At 51.4% G+C, this 20,481-nt stretch overlaps 1 protein-coding gene across 3 annotated transcripts; it reads left to right on the top strand.

Moving 5' to 3' along the window:
- The first annotated feature begins 268 nt into the window (after positions 1 to 268).
- Positions 269 to 20,094, top strand: ADRB1 (adrenoceptor beta 1). Of its 3 annotated transcripts, XM_063405268.1 has the most exons (6): positions 269 to 1,766; positions 4,716 to 8,798; positions 11,720 to 11,774; positions 13,621 to 13,861; positions 14,679 to 18,064; positions 19,183 to 20,091. In XM_063405268.1, exons 1-2 carry the CDS (start codon positions 396 to 398, stop codon positions 4,725 to 4,727), a joined length of 1,383 nt encoding a protein of 460 aa, XP_063261338.1. In that variant the 5' UTR covers positions 269 to 395; the 3' UTR covers positions 4,728 to 8,798; positions 11,720 to 11,774; positions 13,621 to 13,861; positions 14,679 to 18,064; positions 19,183 to 20,091. The 3 variants fall into 3 exon arrangements, with proteins under 3 accessions (XP_063261338.1, XP_063261336.1, XP_063261339.1); XM_063405266.1 differs by having other exon boundaries at positions 14,679 to 20,094; XM_063405269.1 differs by lacking the exons at positions 14,679 to 18,064; positions 19,183 to 20,091 and having other exon boundaries at positions 13,621 to 14,511.
- Positions 20,095 to 20,481: the final 387 nt, after the last annotated feature.

Raw genomic sequence — 20,481 nt, 5'->3', positions numbered from 1 at the left:
CCGGGCACTGACACCCCTTGCCCGGGATACCCGCGCTGCCGTGCGGGAAGCGGGCTCCGTGCCGGCGGCCGCGGGGCAGGCAGAGCGCAGCCGAGCCAAGACGGGGATCCGGGAGGTCTGGGCGGGGTACCGGCAGGGAGAGGGGCAGGGACAGGGACGGGGCAGGGAGAGGGGACAGGGATAGGGGCAGGGAAAGGGGCAGCGATGCCGTCGGTGCGCGGGCGGGGCGGTTCAGTCCCGTCCCCTCGGTGCCGATTGGCGGCGGGCGGTGCTGGGGCAGTACCGGGGCGGTGCTGGGGCGGTGCCGGGGCGGTGCCAGGGCGGTGCCGGGGCGGTACCGGGGCGGTGCCAGGGCGGTACCGGGGCGGGCCCGTCCGGCGGCGCGGCGCGGGGCCATGCGGCAGCCCCCGGGCGGTGGCAGCGGCGGCGGCGCCGCCTTCCTGCCCGCGGCGCGGTGCGGAGCGGCGGCCGGAGCGCCCCGCACAGCCATGGGCGATGGGTGGCTGCCTCCGGACTGCGGCCCCCAGAACCGCTCCGTGGCCGGGGTGACGGCCGTGCCGCCCGGGAGCAGGCAGCTGCCCGCCGCCGAGCTGCTGTCGCAGCAGTGGGCTGTGGGCATGAGCCTGCTGATGGCCCTGGTGGTGCTGCTCATCGTGGCCGGCAACGTGATGGTGATCGCGGCCATCGGGAGGACGCAGCGGCTGCAGACCCTCACCAACCTGTTTATCACCTCGCTGGCCTGCGCCGACCTGGTGATGGGGCTGCTGGTGGTGCCCTTCGGGGCTACGCTGGTGGTGCGGGGCACCTGGCTCTGGGGATCCTTCCTGTGCGAGTGCTGGACCTCCCTGGACGTGCTCTGCGTGACGGCCAGCATCGAGACCCTGTGCGTCATCGCCATCGACCGCTACCTGGCCATCACCTCGCCTTTCCGCTACCAGAGCCTCATGACCAAGGCTCGGGCCAAGGGCATCATCTGCACCGTCTGGGCCATCTCTGCCCTGGTCTCCTTCTTGCCCATCATGATGCACTGGTGGCGGGACGACGACCCCCAGGCGCTGGAGTGCTACCAGGATCCGGGCTGTTGCGACTTCGTCACCAACAGGGCTTACGCCATCGCCTCGTCCATCATTTCGTTCTACATCCCCCTTCTCATCATGATCTTTGTGTACCTTCGGGTGTACAGAGAGGCCAAGGAGCAGATGAGGAAGATCGATAGGTGCGAGGGCCGATTCTACGGCAGCCAGGAGCAGCCGCAGACGCCCCTGCCCGCTCACCCTCACCACCAGCCCATCCTCGGCAACGGGCGAGCCAGCAAGCGAAAGACCTCCCGCATCATGGCCGTGAAGGAGCAGAAAGCCCTCAAGACTTTGGGCATCATCATGGGGGTGTTCACCCTCTGCTGGCTCCCCTTCTTCCTGGTGAACATCGTCAACGTCTTCAACAGGGACCTGGTGCCGGACTGGCTCTTCGTTTTCTTCAACTGGCTGGGCTACGCCAACTCCGCGTTCAACCCCATCATCTACTGCCGCAGCCCCGACTTTCGCAAGGCCTTCAAGAGGCTGCTGTGCTGCCGCCGCAAAGCCGAGCGCTGGCTGCACGGCGGCGGCGGGGAGCTGGCCCGCCTGCCCGGCGGCTTCGTCAGCACCGTGGGCTCCCCCGAGCGCAGCCTGGCCGGGACCTGGTCCGACTGCAACGGGGGCACCCGGGCCGGCAGCGAGTCCAGCCTGGACGAGAGGCACAGCAAAGCCTCCGACTCGGAGTCCAAGGTATAGGGAGGGCGTGGGGGCCGCGTCGGAGCCGGGACAGCGGGGAAAGGCAGGCGGGGAGACGCGCAGGAGCGGAGATCCCCGGCTGCTGCCCGATGGTAACGCTATTGCCGAGCAGAACGATCCCTGCCCTGGCAGGGGGAGTGCGGGTGTTTACTTAGGAATAGAAGCAGGTGAACTGGTGTACGACATACCTCATCCGAAACTACAGAAAACAGGAAACCCACTGAGCGGAGAACAAAGGAAATAAACAGCCCATCCCGGAGACAGCCACCTTGTCTTTGGCAGACACCCGCGCTCGGGTGGCTGTCCCAGGACCGTGCTGGTGGCCCAACCAGCGGGTGGTGCTGGCCCTTGGCGGCCCAGTTCGGCCGCGGCTGGGCTCGGCACCCCCGCCCGGCCCCGGGGCTCATCCCCTCCAGGGCACCGGGTTTGGGGAGGCGCGGGGTCGGTGCTGCCGGTGCTCCGGGCACGGCCAGACTGAGTTTTCAAGATGAGTTTTCAGCTCGGAGGAGCCGTGCTCTCCTCGTCTGCAGAGCAGCGAGAGAGAGGATAATGAGCAATGAGGAGCACTGGGATGTTTTGAAAGGGGGTAAAACATGCCAACCCGCACTCTTGTGCTTATTCCCTCTGCATCAGCCAACAGTGAGTTACTGTGCTTATCTCCTTCGGCCAGACAATAGCAGTCAGGCTGAGAAACTTCTACCTCAAACTGTGCATATTGTACAGGGGAATGAACGGACCGTGTTTATATTAAACAGCGTATTTACATACCACTAATAGGGTTTTATGACAAGGGCCGGGGAGAGGGGGGGTGAGGAACCTTCTGCAGCTTGTTCATTCTAATTACAGATGAACCAGGGGAGAGGGGAGAATCCTGGCAACAAAATTTACTGCACATGTTTTTTTCTTTTTTTAATGGCGACAAAGTCGTTTTTTTGCACAGTGTTTAAGACTTGTAAAGTTATTTGAAGATGTTACTTGCACACACATACACACATGCAGATTGAAAAGGAAACAGAGGTTTGAGTAACACCGACCCTGAACCTGATTTCTGGCTTGTCTGATCTGCTATAGTTTTATTGAGAGAGTGACTTTTTTAATATTATTTTTTGAAGGTACTGTAAATATATCCATATTATAAATTAAAATATCTTAAGAGACTTTATTATTTTTATTTTTATTTCTAAATGCCCACGTGAATCTGCTGTTATTTTAGCACTTGTATGTCATTTCCATTTTCCTCTCTGTGTGTGTTTTATAACATATTTATACTTTGGTGCAATTTACTACTGTGTAAGTAATTGGTCTATGTGCAATAAATACCATTGCAGCACAAGCAAGTGTTGTCTCTATAGGTTTTGAAACAATACCAACCTATAATGGGAAGAACAGCGTTTGTTTTTCTCCAAAGATGGCTCAGATTACCAATACAACTTGATCTAATGGCTTTTCCTGACACAGTGTTGTAAAAAACCTGTTTGAAACCCAGTATGGTTGTGTTCCTGTTGCACTGAGGTCCACTGACTTCCCTCATTAATGGGACAAAATTAATGGCTAAATTAATGGCTAAAGACAAGGTGTTTCCACTCTGATAATGAATACTCATTTTCTTGAGCTATTCCTTTCTGGAATATAGTCTTCTTTTTTTTTTCTTTTTTTTCCTTTTTTTTTTCTTTTGTTGTTGTTGTCATAGGAGTACATGGCTGGGAGTCAGGAGACCCGAATATTTAAGATTACAGAGAATGCTTAATTTGGAAGCTTAAAATGGTCTTGAGTAGAAAGAAATCTCAGTAAGTGTTACATGCCACCCCACAAGTAAGTCCACCTCACACTGACAGCAGGCCTGATCCTGCCCAAGCAGCTCCTGATAACTGAAAGTTGTATTTTTCATTGCCCTAAGTAAGCAGTTAAAGTGCTGCAGCTTTGTGCCCCTGCTCCGAAAGATTGTCTTCCTTTATTGCTTTATGAAGGTGTGCTCTATCCTCCTGGTTTCATAAAGTTTTTCATTACTGAAATGGATACATGGCAGACAGAGAAACAAAAAGACAGTGCAGAATAAAAGTGAAGTAAGTTTTAGCTTTATTAAACGCAGGAGTTCAGTTTAATTAAATATCAGCCCCCAGGAACAGCACATCCCAAAGCGAGTTCTTCAGGGTGGTGGCTTGCAGTTTGTTTTGGAAACCACTTGTTCATTTTTCTTTGTTTTCAAAGTTAAGGAATTTGTCCTTTGCAATTTCTAATGTTGTATTTTCATGGGTGGAAAAAAAGTTGCTCTTTTTGTGCAAATACAAAATAAAGGGACTGGAGAAGTAAATTATACTTTTCCATTGATGTTACTGGAGTTTGATGTGAGCTGCAGTTAATGGTGTCTTCCTTGATAACAGTTAAATGGGCTCCTTAAAATACTGAGGTGACATCAGGAACTAAGTGAAGTGGGCTCTGCCACCAAATGATTAAAAAAAAAATCTGGTTTTATCTTTGATTACAGCAAACTCAACAGGACCAAAAGGTTGCACTGGATGGTGATGTCTGATGTTGGCTGTGCCTGTCTGGGATGGGATGGGATGGGATGGGATGGGATGGGATGGGATGGGATGGGATGGGATGGGATGGGATGGGATGGGATGGGATGGGATGGGATGGGATGGGGAGACAGCACTGCTCTTCTTGTGCATGTTGTGGATCACAGAGCCAGGGCAGGGCAGGTCCCTGCCTGCTGGGTAGAGCAGGACAGGATCCCAGCACGTGGTGGGAACTGAAGTGGCTGTCAGCCCTCATCCCCAGCAGGGTGCTGGATCTTGAGGAAGCACAGTGCCTACTGCGTGGAGCAGGACAGCCTAATGGACTTGGATCTTCATTCATAAATCAGTTCACACACTCAGTTGTAACTACCCAAACACTCCTGTCCTTAGACTTTAAAAAGTGGTGACAATTTTGTCTCAACAGGGTCCAACTTAGGTGGGAAATTTATGGCCAGAACTTACCCTGCTGAAGAACTATGCTGGGTGATGCATCTCCTGGACAAGTGTAATGGCCCTGAGGTAGGATGAGTTTAGCCCACTGACCTCAGAAGGGCCAGCTGTGTCAGCAGAGCAGTCAGGATTCGTCTGCGGTTGAATTTTTGCCAGTTGACGACCTGCTGGAAGAGTCTGGAGGCTGACACGTTGAGTCCCTTCATGGACAGCTGAAGTAATCCCCCTGGCAGCCTGCACAGGGGCTGCCAGCCCGTCTTGCATGGCGTGGAAGAGGCAGTGGCACAGTGAGGACAGAGCAGGACATATGGCACACACGTGTGCGGGGAAGGGGAGGCTGCTGGCCAGCAGTCTGCTGTGGATCACACTCAGAACAGGCTGTTCTCTGCAGAGAAGAGGGATACTCTGGGAAGCGCTGTGGGGCAGCTGAAATACTCCGGAGGCAATGAGTCAAACAGTCAGGAGGAATATTTTTTCCTGACGAAAACCAGACGTGGATTAGCAGTTGGAGCTGCAAGTCAGAAAGGAAAGGTGGTAGGCATGCGGCCGCACACGTACGTGGGCAGCAAAGCAACAGCCAAGAGCCACAGGCCTGCAGGGAAGGGAGACACAGGTAAACCAGAAATCTGCTCACAGAAAATGTCCTGCAGCTGCCAGGACCAGAATTATTTGGCGAGGATGCCTGGAGACTTCCACATGGAAGACGCCTGACTCTCCAAGGCGCCGGCCGCACTCTGTGCAGTGTTTGCTCAGCACTTCTCAAAAGAAGGCTGCCTCTCTCCACGTGTTTGAATGGGAATAGATCAGGTTGAAGGGCTGGATTCAGTTTTCCGTGTGCTCGGAGAAGGTGAGGCTGTTTTGGACAAGCAGCAGGCTCTGCAGAAGGAATCCCCACCAGTGAGAGCTGCACAGAAGCCCTCCTGCAAATCTGCTGCACTCTGAGACTGCAGCCCTCAGCATCCACTGTCTGTAGCTCCAAGCAGCTATGTGCAAAAAAGGTGCCTTAGGATCTGAACTGTGCATTTGACAGCGTCAGCTGGGTGTTTGAGCTGCTGAATGCACTGGTTCTTATGCAGAGGCTGCTTTCTCTCTTGGATATCCACATGTCCTCGACTATAAGCACAACTTCTTTATCAGCTTTTTTTTTTCCTAAACCCTATCTGAGACTGAGGTTTTATTAATAACCTTTAAGTGGCTATTTTGCAAACCTTCCTTGTGCTGCACACTTTCCTAATTTATTGTAATTTCCCGTCTGGTGGAGTGCACTTACTTCCTTTATGTAATATATCAGCTGCAGGGCTGGAAATTGGGCAGCTATGAACTGAAAGGAGCAGACTTTTGTGAGGCCAAATGCGGTCAGGCATCAATGCCACTGGGAGCAGAATTTGACCTGATAATCTAATCTCATACGAGAGGCTATCTCCAGAAAAGTATTGTTACCAACAGCAAGTGACCTCTGCTAATGAAGTTGCAGCAATTAATCCTATATAAAGCTGTGGAGAAAATGTTAACTGCTAAACAACAGTTAGTGGTGGATGGTTCAAATAATGAGTGTTTTGTTTGCTGGTGTGTGTTAGGTGATGTGTTGGGAAATAATTATCCTTTGACTAGCAGCCAGCTTTTGTACTAATCAGAAAGGAGAAGTCATGTTCTGTTTGAAGGATTATACCTAAAAATAGTTCCGTTACTGCCACATCAACGAGCAAGATGAAGCAAATTCACGGCGAGGTACACACCTTCCTAACAGTTCACTTTTCATCCTAAAAACTCATTGTTCAGCTGGGACTTTCTGTTTGATTGTGTCAAGAGCACTAATGTGATCTCCTGCAATAGCACTAAGCACACTCTCTCCAAGGAGCATTAGCCTATGCACCACTGACTCGCTTTCAGAGCCTGCCAAATTCCCAAACGCCCCAGGAGGAAGTAAGGATTCTTTCTCTTTATCTAAACAATCACACGTAGTGTAAGGTCCACAATATTTGTGTCAATCATGTTGCAGAAGAAGTCGATCTGCTTTTTCTCTGAGATGTTTGTATGCCTGCCCATCCGCGAGGAGCAGCCGCCCATGGTAACAGCAGGTGATTTATCCCTGCAATTCAGTAACTTCAAACTCTGCTGGGAAAAGTGACCAAGATGGGAAAAGGATAAAAAAGGTGATGCTGGTGAGCAAACACATGATTGGCAATGCAAAAAGGAAAACTGGGGTATCTCTGGCCATGCTGTAGATGTTGCTTTTTACTAGTAAAACATAATTGGTTTGGAGAGGGATGCACCAGGCAGAGGCACTGTGGAAATGCAGGTTGAGAAGTTGAGAAGTGTGAGAGGTCAGATATTCCGTATAGGACCATGCCACCAAAGGACTGGCAGCTGAAATATGCCCAAAACATTCCTAGAAGTTTTTCTTATTCCTTGTGGATAACAGCAGCAGGCTAAAGCACACCTGAGCAGCTTTCAGCTGATGTAAATCCACGCAGCTCCCTGGCCAGCCACGGACACATGGGACCCCCTCAACAACTCCCCGTCCTCTCCAAGAGGCTCCAGCTGAGTTTCCTTGGACCTGGAGCCATCCCCCAGCCTGGAGCCACCCTCCTTTTCCGTGGTGCCAAATGGAGGTGCCCCGTGCCTCGGGGGGTGGCAGCGCTGCGGGCAGGGGCAGCAGGGTGTGGGTGTGCCCGGCTGCCGGCCGTGCCCTGCCCTGGCTCATCCTCTGTCCTGCCAACCAGCACAGAACCTGGGCTGTGCCCTGCCCTGGCTCTCCTCTGTCCTGCCAACCAGCACAGAACCTGGGCCGTGCCCTGCCCTGACTCTCCTCTGTCCTGCCAACCAGCACAGAACCTGGGCCGTGCCCTGCCCTGACTCTCCTCTGTCCTGCCAACCAGCACAGAACCTGGGCCATGCTGCAGATGGAGCAGAGCTCGGGATTGTTACACAAACCAGCAGTCAGCTTCCTGGTTCACCAAAACCAGCTCCTTGGTATTCACATTTGCCTCACAAGCTATTTTTTTCTTTCTTCCCTGCCCCACTCAGCTTCCAGGTTTTTCATGGTAATGTTTGCCTGCTTGGCCTTAGCACCCAGCAGCACAAGTTTTTTGTCTGTCCCTGGCAGCTGTTTGACATGAACTGTACCAGGTGCTGGGCAGGGTCTTGGTTTGGTTGTACCCATTCCTTTCAGGATTGATGTTCAGAGCTGTGAATACTGGCTGCACCAGAGTGCAAAATTCCCAGACAAATACGAAATTAGTCCTGACCTCCAGGTTCACAACATTAAGAAGAAAACAGAAGCTTACCATTTGTAGACTTTTGCCATTGCCATGATTAGCAGAGCATCTCAGATGTAATGGTGTTCCCTTCCCATCTGATCCTGTGTAATGCACCGAATCCTGTTGTCCTTAATGAGATTAAATGAGGATTTTCTACTAGTTCAGTACCTTAGCCATTAGCAACTGCTGTGTGTCTCAAAGCAGTGATGTACCATTGCAAGCCTCACCCAGGGTCTCTCTCAAAGCCATGATATTTGGCTTCTTCCTACTAAAATTATTTTGATAATTGGTCTTAAGCTCATCAGCACAATGCTTTGAAAGGCAGATCTAAGTGTATATACCAAAGAGACAAACAGAGACGCTAAAGAGCTCAAAATCTCAGTAGCTGCTAGGTGTATAAATATTCCAGCTACCAACAAGCAATTTTGTAGGGCCAGGTGAGTGCTGCAGGCCCCTGAAAATCTGCAAGCTGCCCTCCCTCAGAGGAGGACCCTGCCACCGTAAGGAACAATTGCAGGGACAGCACAATAGCTCATCACAAAAGATTTTTCCAGGTGGTAAAATTTGAACAGTGATTTGCTGCCAAAATTTCGAGACTTCTCGTTAAGAAGAAGGAATTGAGAAAAGCCCCTGGCAGGAATTCCCAGCGGGGAAGGGAGAGCAGCGCCCAGGGTTAAAGGTTCCATGTGCAGATGAGGAGCCCTGCACTGACCGGCCCGGTGAGGTTACAGATGCTGCTGCACACCCTGTGGTGATAGACAAAGGAAGGGACCCCGGAGGTGTCCTGAGACACAAAGGTGAGTTTTTAGGTTTTTACTCATTGCACAGGGGAGGGAGGAGCGCTTCCTCTTGGACTGCAGCAGGTAAACCGGGAGATGTCACACAGAGCTCCCATTGTTTCACAGCCCGCCTTCAACCAGGGATGTTTTGTTTGTCTGTTCTTCCTCTAAATGCTCACTTGGGAGCAGTCAAATAAAATCTCGATTAGCTCGCTTAGGACACGAGGGGCAGCGTGGGATGTGTTGGCTGGCAGGCAGACATCCCTGGCAGGCAGAGCTCCTGGCAGGCAGACATCCCTGACAGGCAGAGCTCCTGGCAGGCAGAGATCCCTGGCAGGCAGAGATCCCTGGCAGGCAGAGATCCTGGCAGGCAGAGCTCCTGGCAGGCAGAGATCCCCGGCAGGCAGAGATCCCTGACAGGCAGAGATCCCTGACAGGCAGAGATCCTGGCAGGCAGAGATCCCCGGCAGGCAGAGATCCCTGACAGGCAGAGCTCCCTGGCAGGCAGAGATCCTGGCAGGCAGAGATCCCTGGCAGGCAGAGATCCCCGGCAGGCAGAGATCCCTGGCAGGCAGAGATCCCTGACAGGCAGAGATCCTGGCAGGCAGAGATCCCCGGCAGGCAGAGATCCCTGACAGGCAGAGCTCCCTGGCAGGCAGAGATCCTGGCAGGCAGAGATCCCTGGCAGGCAGAGATCCCTGACAGGCAGAGCTCCCTGGCAGGCAGAGATCCTGGCAGGCAGAGATCCCTGGCAGGCAGAGATCCCCGGCAGGCAGAGATCCCTGGCAGGCAGAGATCCCCGGCAGGCAGAGATCCTGACGGGCAGAGCTCCTGGCAGGCAGAGATCCCCGGCAGGCAGAGATCCCTGGCAGGCAGAGATCCCTGGCAGGCAGAGATCCCTGGCAGGCAGAGCTCCTGGCAGGCAGAGATCCCCGGCAGGCAGAGCTCCCTGGCAGGCAGAGATCCCTGACGGGCAGAGATCCTGGCAGGCAGAGATCCCTGGCAGGCAGAGATCCCTGGCAGGCAGAGCTCCTGGCAGGCAGAGCTCATCCTCGCTGCGAGCACGGCAGGCAGGAGGGGCGGTGCAGGACCTGTTGCTCACACACCCAAGCATCGCTGGTACCCTGGCGGGTTCCCATGGCCAGACCCGGACAGCTGCACCACCGGTGCATCCAGGCTGCGTCTGACACAGCAGCGTCTGTGGGGATGCTCACAAACAGCTTGTGGCAAATACTCGGGCTTTTTGGAGCTTTTATCTAATATGCAGCACAAGGCAGCTGCTGCAGTCATTGCCAGTGACAATAGGTGCTGTAGCAGTGCTTAAACCACCTTGAGAACATCCACAGGAGAGGTTTTGTTCCTGTTTCCCTGCCAGGTAGTTACCAGCTGTCTGGCAACAGGGTGGATGCCTGTCTGTGGTTTTCAGCCTCTCCTCCCCAGCCCTCAAGTCCCGTTGCATGTTTGCTCCCAGCCTGGCTCTGCTGCCAGTGGTGCTGCAGGGGCAGTGGGCTCCTGTGGCTGAGAACCAGCCCTTCCAGACAAGGCTTGTTTCAGCTCACCCAGCAGGTTGCATGAACATGGGTGACAATTGGCACAGGAAGATGCAGAGTGATGGGTTAGGGATCAGCTCTGTTTTGGTAGCAGCCCTGATTTGGATCTATCACTGTCATGACAAATCTCACGTCCAGTGGTGATGCTGCAGAAGCTGAGACCAAGACCAGTCCTCTCTGGCCCATTGTTTGGCTTGACTGGTGCTGACAAAAGAGGACTCGCCACCCAAACCTTCCCTCCCTTCCAGAAGCTGCTCTGAATATTCTATTCTGAGGCTTAGTGACTAAGCCATTAAGCTTCTCACTGTATGTGAAAAGTCAAAATAAATTTAGTTTTTTACAAATGCTGGTGCAATAGGAAAAAAAATTATTTAAGTCTGATTATTTCCAAGACCAGAGCATGGAGCATGGGATAGACAGGGATTGGGACCAGGGGAGCTGAAAGAGCAACTCATGTGGGTCACAGCACTAAACTGTCCTCAAATGCAGGAGGGTGACATGCTCACAAGCCAGGGACAGTGGAAAAATAATTCCTCAGGAAGAGCAGCTCTGTTTGCCAGAGTCTGTGTAGGGATCCCAATACTCATGGGCACCACTGAGCTGTGAGGGACTCGTGAGCAATCCCCATCATGTGTGTCTGCTGGTGAATGATGTTTAGCTGCTTTTATTCCTGCACACTTCACTTATGTGGGAGCAAGGAATGTGATGATAAAAAGGCTGGAATGATTTCAGTGCTGGATGGTTTCCATTAATATATTTCTCGTTATATAACGCTGCCATCACAGTACAAAACTCGGTGAAGTGCCTTTTAGGAAGGTGGAACTTTTCTACATAGCTGTAATTAGGTAAGTGGGGCTGTAGAGCAGGCTGGGCTTTGATCAGACAATTTTTAATTGCACCGGGTGTGTTTGGGCTCTTGCATGTATGAATTTCTTTGCCTTTAGGTTACAAGGCACCTCATAAATTAAATGGTTGATGTTGTCAAATGCATGCCATTAGCACTCGGAGCAGATAATCCTTGCCATGGCCTCATCGGAGTCTATCTCAGAGCCTGTCTCCAGATAATGGCCTGGAAGAAGAACAATGGTGCTCCCAGCTCCCAGGGGCCTCCACTCTTCTGTTCTGTGCTTCAGAGAAGAAAAATTATCATTATCTGCATGGCTCAAGCTCCCTTTGAAATGCAGTTATTTTTTGCTCATACACTCCCAAGTATTTTTTACATGATATCAGTGAGAAACTTGAAACCCCCTTTGAGAAGAGAAAGATTTCCTGCAGCCCTACTACTAAAGAAAATGGATAGATCAAGTAGTAAAGTTCAATGACTTACTTAGCATTAAATAAGAAAGAGAATAATGAATTGGATTTTGTGTGCCTGGTTTTCCTCTGCAGGGAGCAGTCAGACTAATGGATTTTCATTGCCTTGTGCTTCTGTTCATCAGCCTAGGTGAGTTCAAAACACTCTTGCCTTTTTTGTGTTCTCCTTTCCCTGCCCCCTTGTCACAACTTCAAGTATTTGGAGATTAGCAAACACATAGATTTTGGTGCTGCCATCAGCATCATCTTGACTGGGGAGGAAAACACAGGGTTAACCCCCTGCACCTAGTGATGACTTTTGGCTGCATGGGCATCTGTATTTATGCCTGGTAGCTGTAAGTAGACAATTCCTTACCTAGGGTGGACACTGGTTTCCTACTATTATGAATTCAGGCCGTAACGTCCTTCAAAAGAGACATTATTTCCCCAGTGGGTTCACCAAATATTTGCTGGGTCTCCAAACCCTCCTCTTTGTTTACAGGTTTTGCCAAACATGCCGTAGGGCTTTTATTGGGGAAGGAAGGGAGGTGGCGGAGGAGGAAACTATTACAAAGCTATTTAACATAAACAACTTTCTCCTGTAAACTCCAGACATGGCTTGGCAGGGAAGAGGTTAAAGCTGGTGGGTGGATGGGGAGACTCATTAGAGCAAAGTAATAAATGGCAAATTGAAAAGCCCAGGGAGGGACAGAGGGGAAGAGATGAGCTGACCCTCAATGGGAGCCTAAATGGACTCTCTGCCTTGCTGGAAGCCCTCTGCTGCTCTGACCTCGGGGTTTGGATCTGGTTCCTCCCTAAGGCAGGCCAGAGCTGAGGGATGCTCAAGCACAAACCCTGCAGAACTAATGGGGAGTCGTATTTCAAAGGTGAACCTGGAAGGTTTCTACAGAGCCAGAAACTGCTGCTTCCTGCCCCAAACTTTGCTGGGTCTGCCAGCACTGCCCAGAGCCAGGAGCTGCTCTCTGCCCGCTTGGAGCAGGATTTCCGTTTTCCTACCAGCCTTGGTGCCTCAGGCTTTGTGGTCTGTTTTTTGTCTGAATGGGAAATGCATAATGACAAACTGTTTAAACAACTTATGGTACAAGGAAACTTGCTGGAGTAAAATACAGGACTCTAATTTATTTCCAAGGAAGTGATGCACCCTCCAAAAGCACTCCAGTCAAGCACTGCAATTCGAAGTGCAGGTTAATTGCTGGCCATCCTCAGTGCTGCCTTCAGCCCTCATCTAGGCTGGTGCTCAGGCACAGCTGAATGCCTGAGGTTCAGGGAAAGTCTGGCTGCTGGAGCTGTCCTCACTGTTGGCTTGCTTGTGTGGGTTATTCTGGTCATCCTGGTGCTGGGGAAGGAAAGCCCAGGAGCCACAGAAGCCACAGAGGAATTCTCTTGTTCTATTTCCAGCCCTGCTTTTTAAGACACAAAGGGCTTCAGATCAGATGCATTTCTCAAGCTTATCTGTGTGAATATTTCACTGCTTACCCAAGAACAAAAACCTTCAAACCTTCTGAGGTCTATCCATCAAGAGCCTTATCTCCCCATGTCACAATTTGGCTCCTGGCTGCAGCTGCTGCTGCTTGGAGCCTCTCACCACCAGTTTCCCATCTTCCCTCTCTGAGCTGCTCCACAGCATCCTCCACAGCCACCCTGTGCTCACTGACTCCCTGCCACTTCAGCCATGGCCTCTGCACTGCATGCAGCAGCTGCAGGCCTGTGCTGCTGCATGCTCTGCAGCCAGCCAGCATCCTGATGGGCTGCATTGGTGCTGCATTTGTGCTGCATTTGTGCTGCATTTGTGCTGCTGTGTCACAGCCCATCGTCTGCATCACCCACACACGCATACAGAGTCTGGGATGTGGCCAGAGCCACAGCCAGAGCAGAGCACACTGACTCTGCCTGGGCCAAGGAATGAAGAACATTTGTCTTTTTTAATGGGAAATTAATGAAGCTTGGCTAAAGGAATGCTGTCTCCTCTACCTGAGGTTCCAAGACTGAAATATCCAAGGAGAATACTTCTGATCCTCTCCCACCTGGAAGCTGCTGGTCCCCTCTGGCAGAGGGGCTGCTTAGAGATCTCAAGGGGCACCTGAAAAACCCAGGCAGGCTCTTGCAGCTACCCTCTTGCAGCTGAGCATGGTACCTGAACCTCTGGGAGCACCAGGAGCATGGCAAGAACACGGGAGAGGCATCAGCATCATCAGCCCTGTGGAAATCCCTGGCCAGGTAAAACAGCTGCAGAGTCGGACAATGCCCAGTTTATACCCTGTGTCATTGGAGAGTCTCTGCAGTGCCTTGTTCTTGGTGCCAGGGCCACAGGACTTTCCTGGCTTTGAAGCTGAGCTGGCACAAGGAGTTGTCTGCAGCCATCCTGTCAAAGCCATGGCCAAAAACAACAGGGTGAAGGATTTGGAAAGAGCCACCCATCCTCAGTGTAACTGATTTAAACTGGGGACCTGGCTGGCTCAGGGCTTGAGAACAGCTTTTGTGCAGGTCAGAGGTTGAAATCCTGTGCACCACAGAGGGGATCAGAGACCTCTGCTGCCTGGTACTGCCTGGACTCAGCCCAGATTTAGACAAGCTTCACCATTGGGGTGGCCTTTTCCAACAGGGACCATTTTTCCTATGGTCCTTTTCACAGGAGGCTCTGATTTGTGGGTTGTTTTTGCTCTCCTGACTGTGGTTTTAATTTTTTTCTCTGTTTTGATGGTCAGAAGGGTAAAGCTAATTCCCATCTCTTATAAAACAATGAATTTGTCTCAATAACAAGAGGCTAAATGTACTTTTTATACTGTGGTGTATGATAAGCTATTTATAAAATTCATATCACTGCTGGATCATAGTCAGAGTTTAAAATAAAGTTTAATTTAACCATAGTTTTCCAGTGTTGACAGATATGATAAATACTCTTTTTTTCTATAAAACCTCATTTCAGCAGTGTTTTGCAAAAATCATTAGACGCTAAGGATTATTTCCATGGGTGTTTTTTGCTTTGTTATTCTCCATGTTCCAGTGTTTAGTTTAATGTTACATTCCATTATAGGGAAAAAATTGTGTCTGTGATAATTTGTTCTCCAAAGCCTCTGCCTAAGAGATGGAAGGATTTTCTTGAGAAGATGGATGGAAAGAGGTGTCAGCTCATGTCACAGAGGCCTTGGGGCAATTGCAGCACAACCAGCCCTCGAGGCACTGCTGCAAAGCCCAGTGGCAATTTCACAGTGATTGAGCAACTCTTGGTACTTCAGGTGACCCCACAGGAGAGCCAAGAGGACACAGGGCAGGTTTTGTGTCTGGAAGGTGAGTTTTAAACACAAGTCCTCCATCTACAGGAGGGTTGCATGCTGAGTCCCTGCAAAATTTTTCTGGACCCTCTCCAGTTTTCCTGCTTCCCCATGTGAACAGCTTTGAGGAAGATGTCTCTTTCTGCAATCAATCATTTTCATTCTGCAGTAAATAGCTCTTACATCAGCTGCCATTGTACTGTAGATGTAAATGCAGCACAACAGAGCCCTACCATGTTGTGAGGTGAGTGGGTCAGATACTGTGCTGGAACAACAAAAACACAAGGACTGTTGAGCAGGTAAAAAACCTTGTTTTCTGAGGGTTTTAAAGCTGCTGTCTGTCTTCTCAGCCCTGCAGGTTACAGCCTGTACTGCTCATGCTGCCTCCCTGTTAGACAGATAAACAAGAGATGAAGCTATTTGGAGAGCAAGTCTGTGTGCTGCAGACATGAAGACACATATCTGTATGGACTGGCCTTTGTGAGGAGCTTCCAGAAGCTGAAAATACCCAGGAAAGGGGCATGCAGGAGGGGAGAGAGGTCTTCTTCTGGTGGGTTGCCATGTCACTCAGGCTGCTTTCATGGTGATACCCAGAGGACGTCATTGATGCAGCCAGCTGTGCTAATCCTTTCAGTGGGAACAGGTGCTGGGGGATAATCCTGCTGTTTTCTTTGGTTGTGGTTCTCCTCAGTCACTAAGAGAGAGCAAACAGGATTATCCCAGCAGCCATTCAGCAGGTGAGGTTTTGTGGATGTTTGCTCCCCGGGGAGGTGCTGGCTCTGCAGAGCAGCCTGTCCTGCTCAGGGCAGTGGGAGGCCAGCTGGGCTTGGCTGGCTGCTCCTGAGGCTCTCACTCAGACTGTCCCTCAGGGATGAGGGCTGAAGCCCAGATGCAAAGCTCCTGCTCTCTACAGCTCTCCCAGTAGGATGCTTTCCCCAGAATCCTGGACACATGTGGGGTGGAGACTGCCCAGCTGTGCATTGTCCCAAAGCCTAGCTGGGCCAAGGCACTGGCAGAGGAGCTGAGGAGTGGCAGCTCTTCCTGGGCTGCCAGATTTTCTCTAGCCAGGAAGGTTTGAGGCACTACTGACACCCTGGGGGTTCACACTGACACAGCCTGTCCTGACTCTGTGAAACTTCAGAGCAGCTCTGTGCCAGTGTAAGTGTAGGCTCATGCCTCCAGCAGACTCTAATGTATTGTCAGGTTTTGTTTTAAGTCCCTGGAGTTCTGCACTCATCCATCCCCTCTCAGCCCAGCTCCAAGGCTCTTAGACCAGCCTGGGCTATTGTCCTTGCCATGCAAAGCCAAAGCCTCTCTGTTCCTATTCCACCACCTTTTGCTCTGCTGATAACACCCCCTGACCCCCCCGTGCTGTTCCCTTCCCCAGCAGTGAAGGAAGGGCACGTGAGGTTCTTGGAATCAGCCTTCACACAGCCTCTGTGCACAGACACCTGCTCCCCACTGCTGGTTTGCTTTGGGACTTCCCTGACCCCTGATTCCAGTATCAGCAAAGCAATTGATCTTGGCTTCGTGGTTTTGTGACAATCTGGGCCCAAAGCTGTTTTAAATAGCAAGCTACAAAATAAACATATTTGTGCAGCATATAGACACTGAACTGCAGGCATAGGAGCCAGGGACGTGCGGGGTTGTTAAAGCTCCAGCTTGTAGCTGTGCTGATAAGGCAGCTTCCAAGAAATTGCCCTGCCCTCGAATTCTAGAAGCTCTCTCTTCCCAGGTCAACAACCTTCTATGGACTGAATCCTGGTGTCACTCTACAAGCAAACACAGGCCAGGCAGGACCTTCTGCAGATGGTGCAAAAAAAGAGAACCTGTGTTGGTGAGAAGGGGTCCAGGCACTCCCAGGCATAGGAAACCGAAACACACAGTGAGAAGCACATAGGTAACTGGTAACAAGAAAATGTGCTTCAACTTCATTCCTCTTTAGCCAAGCCTCTTGCCTGCCTGAAGGGATGGAGGTGGTGTTGGCTGAGCTGCTGCCCTCCCTGTGCCAGTAGTGGGCTGCAGTGCTGCAGCACTTGGGCTCTCCCCAAGGTCTCCCCTTCTCTGGAGGAGCACTCCTTCAGCTCTGCACCCAGGCTGCTCCAGCACCTGCTCCACACCCTGCTTTGGGCCAGCCTTGCCTTCAGATAGGAACAAAGGCTCCTTGGGGAGCAGATCTTCCACAGCACCCCACAGCTCCATTAGCCAAAATGTTCAGTGGCTCTAGTGGGAGCACAGGTAGGACTGATTTGGCCCAGTGGTTTGGCTCCCTCATTTCATGGAGATGTTTTAAAATATCTCATGCAGGTGTAGGAGTTGACACAACAGAGCATAACCGTGTTAGAGTCTGTCCAGCTTGTGTGTAAACACCCCTAGTCTCCTTTATAAACTCTCAGGAGTTGTTTTGTAAACACAAAACACTTCACCTAATTTCCAAACCACGTGGGGTTTCCTCAGCAGGGAAGGACACAGCACCAGCCCCGTGTCCTGCAGAGCAGCCCCAGCTCCCTGCCAGGCCAGAGCACAGCCAGGCAGAGGGTACCACCTGCTGGGCCCTCCCTGGTGGCTGCTGCTCAGAACCTCTCCACAGTGCCACTTGCTGCCTGGCAGGAACACCGTGCGTGGCACAGACCCCTCTGGCCAGCCCTGTGTCACTAACACAGCTCTGGGTATGTGGGCCTTGTGTTTAAAGGATGCTTAGTCAGTAGCTTTGGGCACCCGACCTGTTTCTTGCTCATTTTATGTCTTCCAGGGTCTGTTTCTGCTCCTTACTGACCCCACAGAACAGGGTCATCTTTCTGAGCTGAGGCAAATCACCAGAAATTTGCTGAATTGGGGAACCTGTTATTTCCCCATTGAAACTTGCTCCTACCAAAAACGACTCTTTCACAGCAGCCCACAGAAAGGGGGAGTAAAATTCATGTATTTTGGATGGGCACATGTCTGAATTTGTGTGCAATATCCCATTTGCACAGGGAGTCTGGAAAGTCCTCATGGGAAACAACCCTGCATGTCTGGGGCTCTCCACGGGAGATGATGACAGCCTGTGGCCCCAGCTCGAGCAGCCAGGTCAGGTCACAGGGCTGCTGCTTTTGTGAGGGTGCAGAGCCTGGCCTGGGCCATCCAGGATCATGTTTGTCCCACTCAGGTGAGTTCTGTGTCTGACCCTGACTGCTGCAGCCTTGAGATTAAGGGACTTGGCACCTGTTCTGGATGGGCACTTCGTGGATCTTGCAGTGCTGAACACTCCCTGCTGCCAGGGGCTCGTGATGCTGCAGCAGGAGCATTTCTGGGGCAGAGAGTCTGGTTTTGCACCAAGCACACTGAATACTATTGACATGGTTTCGTGATTGAGCCTTTTTTGATGGAGCTGCTCTACCAAGCTGCCCTGAGCCTCGACAGGCCGTGCTGGCTTGCACCTACAATGCATCAGGCTTCATCTTCCCAGTTAGCCAGGCTCTGGAAAGTCACTGGAAGGACTCCAGTGGCTTCAAAATAGGAGTTGACTCATGCCCCATGAGATCAAAACAAAATGTCTCTGCATATGAAAAATATTATGGAAACGGTATCATTCATGCACGAAAGCCGCGCTTCAAATTTATCATATAAAACACATAATATTGTAAATGGACAGAAAAAAAATCACAAGGCCTGGTGTGCATAAAAATTACTGGCATGTGAAAATGTCTCTTCCCATAAACACAGCTGCAGTCTGGTACACAAGTAGGCATCCAAAACGGGGAAGCTTGGTCCCTTTCTGCTCTTCTTCAAAACTCTCCCTTTCTGCAGGAGTAATTAATTTCTAGACTCATCCCTTGTATTGTCAAGAGTGACCCAGAGCAAAGGCTTGGGATGGAGTGACCATTATGAGGCGGTGTGGCAGTGACAGGCATTTTTGGAATCACAGACACAGCAGCATGACCTGAGAGAGCTGTCTGGGCCAGAGATGAGTGCTCAGAGCACCCCATGGCCAGGCTGCAGCACCTGGCTCCCTTTGTGGGAGCTCTGAGTTGGGGTGAAGTCCCACCCCACTGGAGCTGCCAGGATGTGGCCGTGGTGCTCAGCAGTGCAGAGCCCCTGCCATTCCCTCAGTCACATCCGTGGCTTGATGGCATTCCAGCAAGAGCTGATTGCCACACTCCAGGGAGCAGGAGTTAGCATATCACCTTGAGGAAACGAGCAGAGGATGGTTCTGCAGGCACAGCAAATGTAACTCTGAGGAAAAAATGAATTAATGTGGGTATTAACAAGCAATTTGTCATACAGCCTCCAGAGTCAGCTTCTGATGCTGTGAAGTGTGCTGTGAAAAGCAGTGGATGCTTCTGTACCTCCCCTGGCTTCTCTGGGTCTCTTCAGCACTGGGAGCAGGTGGATAACATCAAGCCTGCTCACTGCTCAGCAGTGGGAGAAGCCAGGATGAACACTACAGCTGCTGCTGCTGTCCCACCTCTGTCCAGGGGCCACGGGGCAGACTGCAGCTCAGGCTTTCCCCCTGTGCCACGCTTCCCTCCCTGCATGGGAGCACCAGGAGTTGGCTGAGGGCACTGCAGAGGTGCTGTCTGTCCCCTCCTGTGTCATGCTGGACCTGACACACTTTCCATTTATGGCTCTGCAGTGCCTCAGTGTCCCCTCCCTGTGGGGGAAGTATCCCACCACACACCCTCCAGCAGCTGAATGCAAACACAGTCAAGAGCCCAGTGACCCAGAGAGCCAAGTGAACGATCCACCTGCACCATTTGTCCACTATTGCCACCAAGTTACCCATTTTTCCCCAAAGCAGATGCAGTTCAGCACTGCTGGCCTCACTGTGCAAGCCCCTCACTGATCCCCATGCTTGCAGAGAGGAGGAGCTGTGAGATGGCTGAGAGGACTTGTGGCTCTCCTGGTCTCCTCCCTCAGTTGTGGGGTGACTGGGGAATGTTCCTCAGCTAACTGGGCTGTACTGGCTCCCTGCTGGAGCAGGGAACTGACTGACTGACCCCCAGCTGACATCAAGAGACATCCAGCTGAGATGACTAAACTCTTCTTACATTCCAGAAATCCAGCAAATAAATGTTTCTTGAAAACAGGCTGGTGTTTTGTTCTGGGAAATGAGCGAACCATCTTCCTTGCTTGTGTGCAGAGGGCAGAGCCTTGCAAGGACCCACAGGGCACCAGGCAGTAACAGGAGCATCTTGCCTGCCCGCCCCTCCTCCTTTGATGGGTTTGGAATGAGCTCTGCAGGTCTCACTGCAGAGAGTAATGATGTGTGAAAGTTCGCTTTCATTTTTCACTCTACTTTTTTGGAAGGTGGAACATTTTAGAGTTGACAGTACCATGCTAAAGCCATATGAGGCAAGTAACTATTTTTAACCAGATGGAGATTATCTAGGAGTCTACTGCTGAATCATTTCAAACAGGGAAGCAATCATGGAATCCAAATGTAGGTGTGGGAGGGATGGGGGCGGGAAGGCTTTTATCAAACACTTCTTCCAATAACTGTCCAACTGCTTCAAAAATTATGACCACTTAACTGAAAATGCCTGTGGGGTCGCTTTGAGTAGTGGCTGCATTTTACAAAATGCT

This window comes from Prinia subflava, chromosome 9, assembly GCF_021018805.1.
Source record: "Prinia subflava isolate CZ2003 ecotype Zambia chromosome 9, Cam_Psub_1.2, whole genome shotgun sequence".
Taxonomy (NCBI): domain Eukaryota; kingdom Metazoa; phylum Chordata; class Aves; order Passeriformes; family Cisticolidae; genus Prinia; species Prinia subflava.
This window is presented reverse-complemented; position numbering and strand designations above follow the sequence as displayed.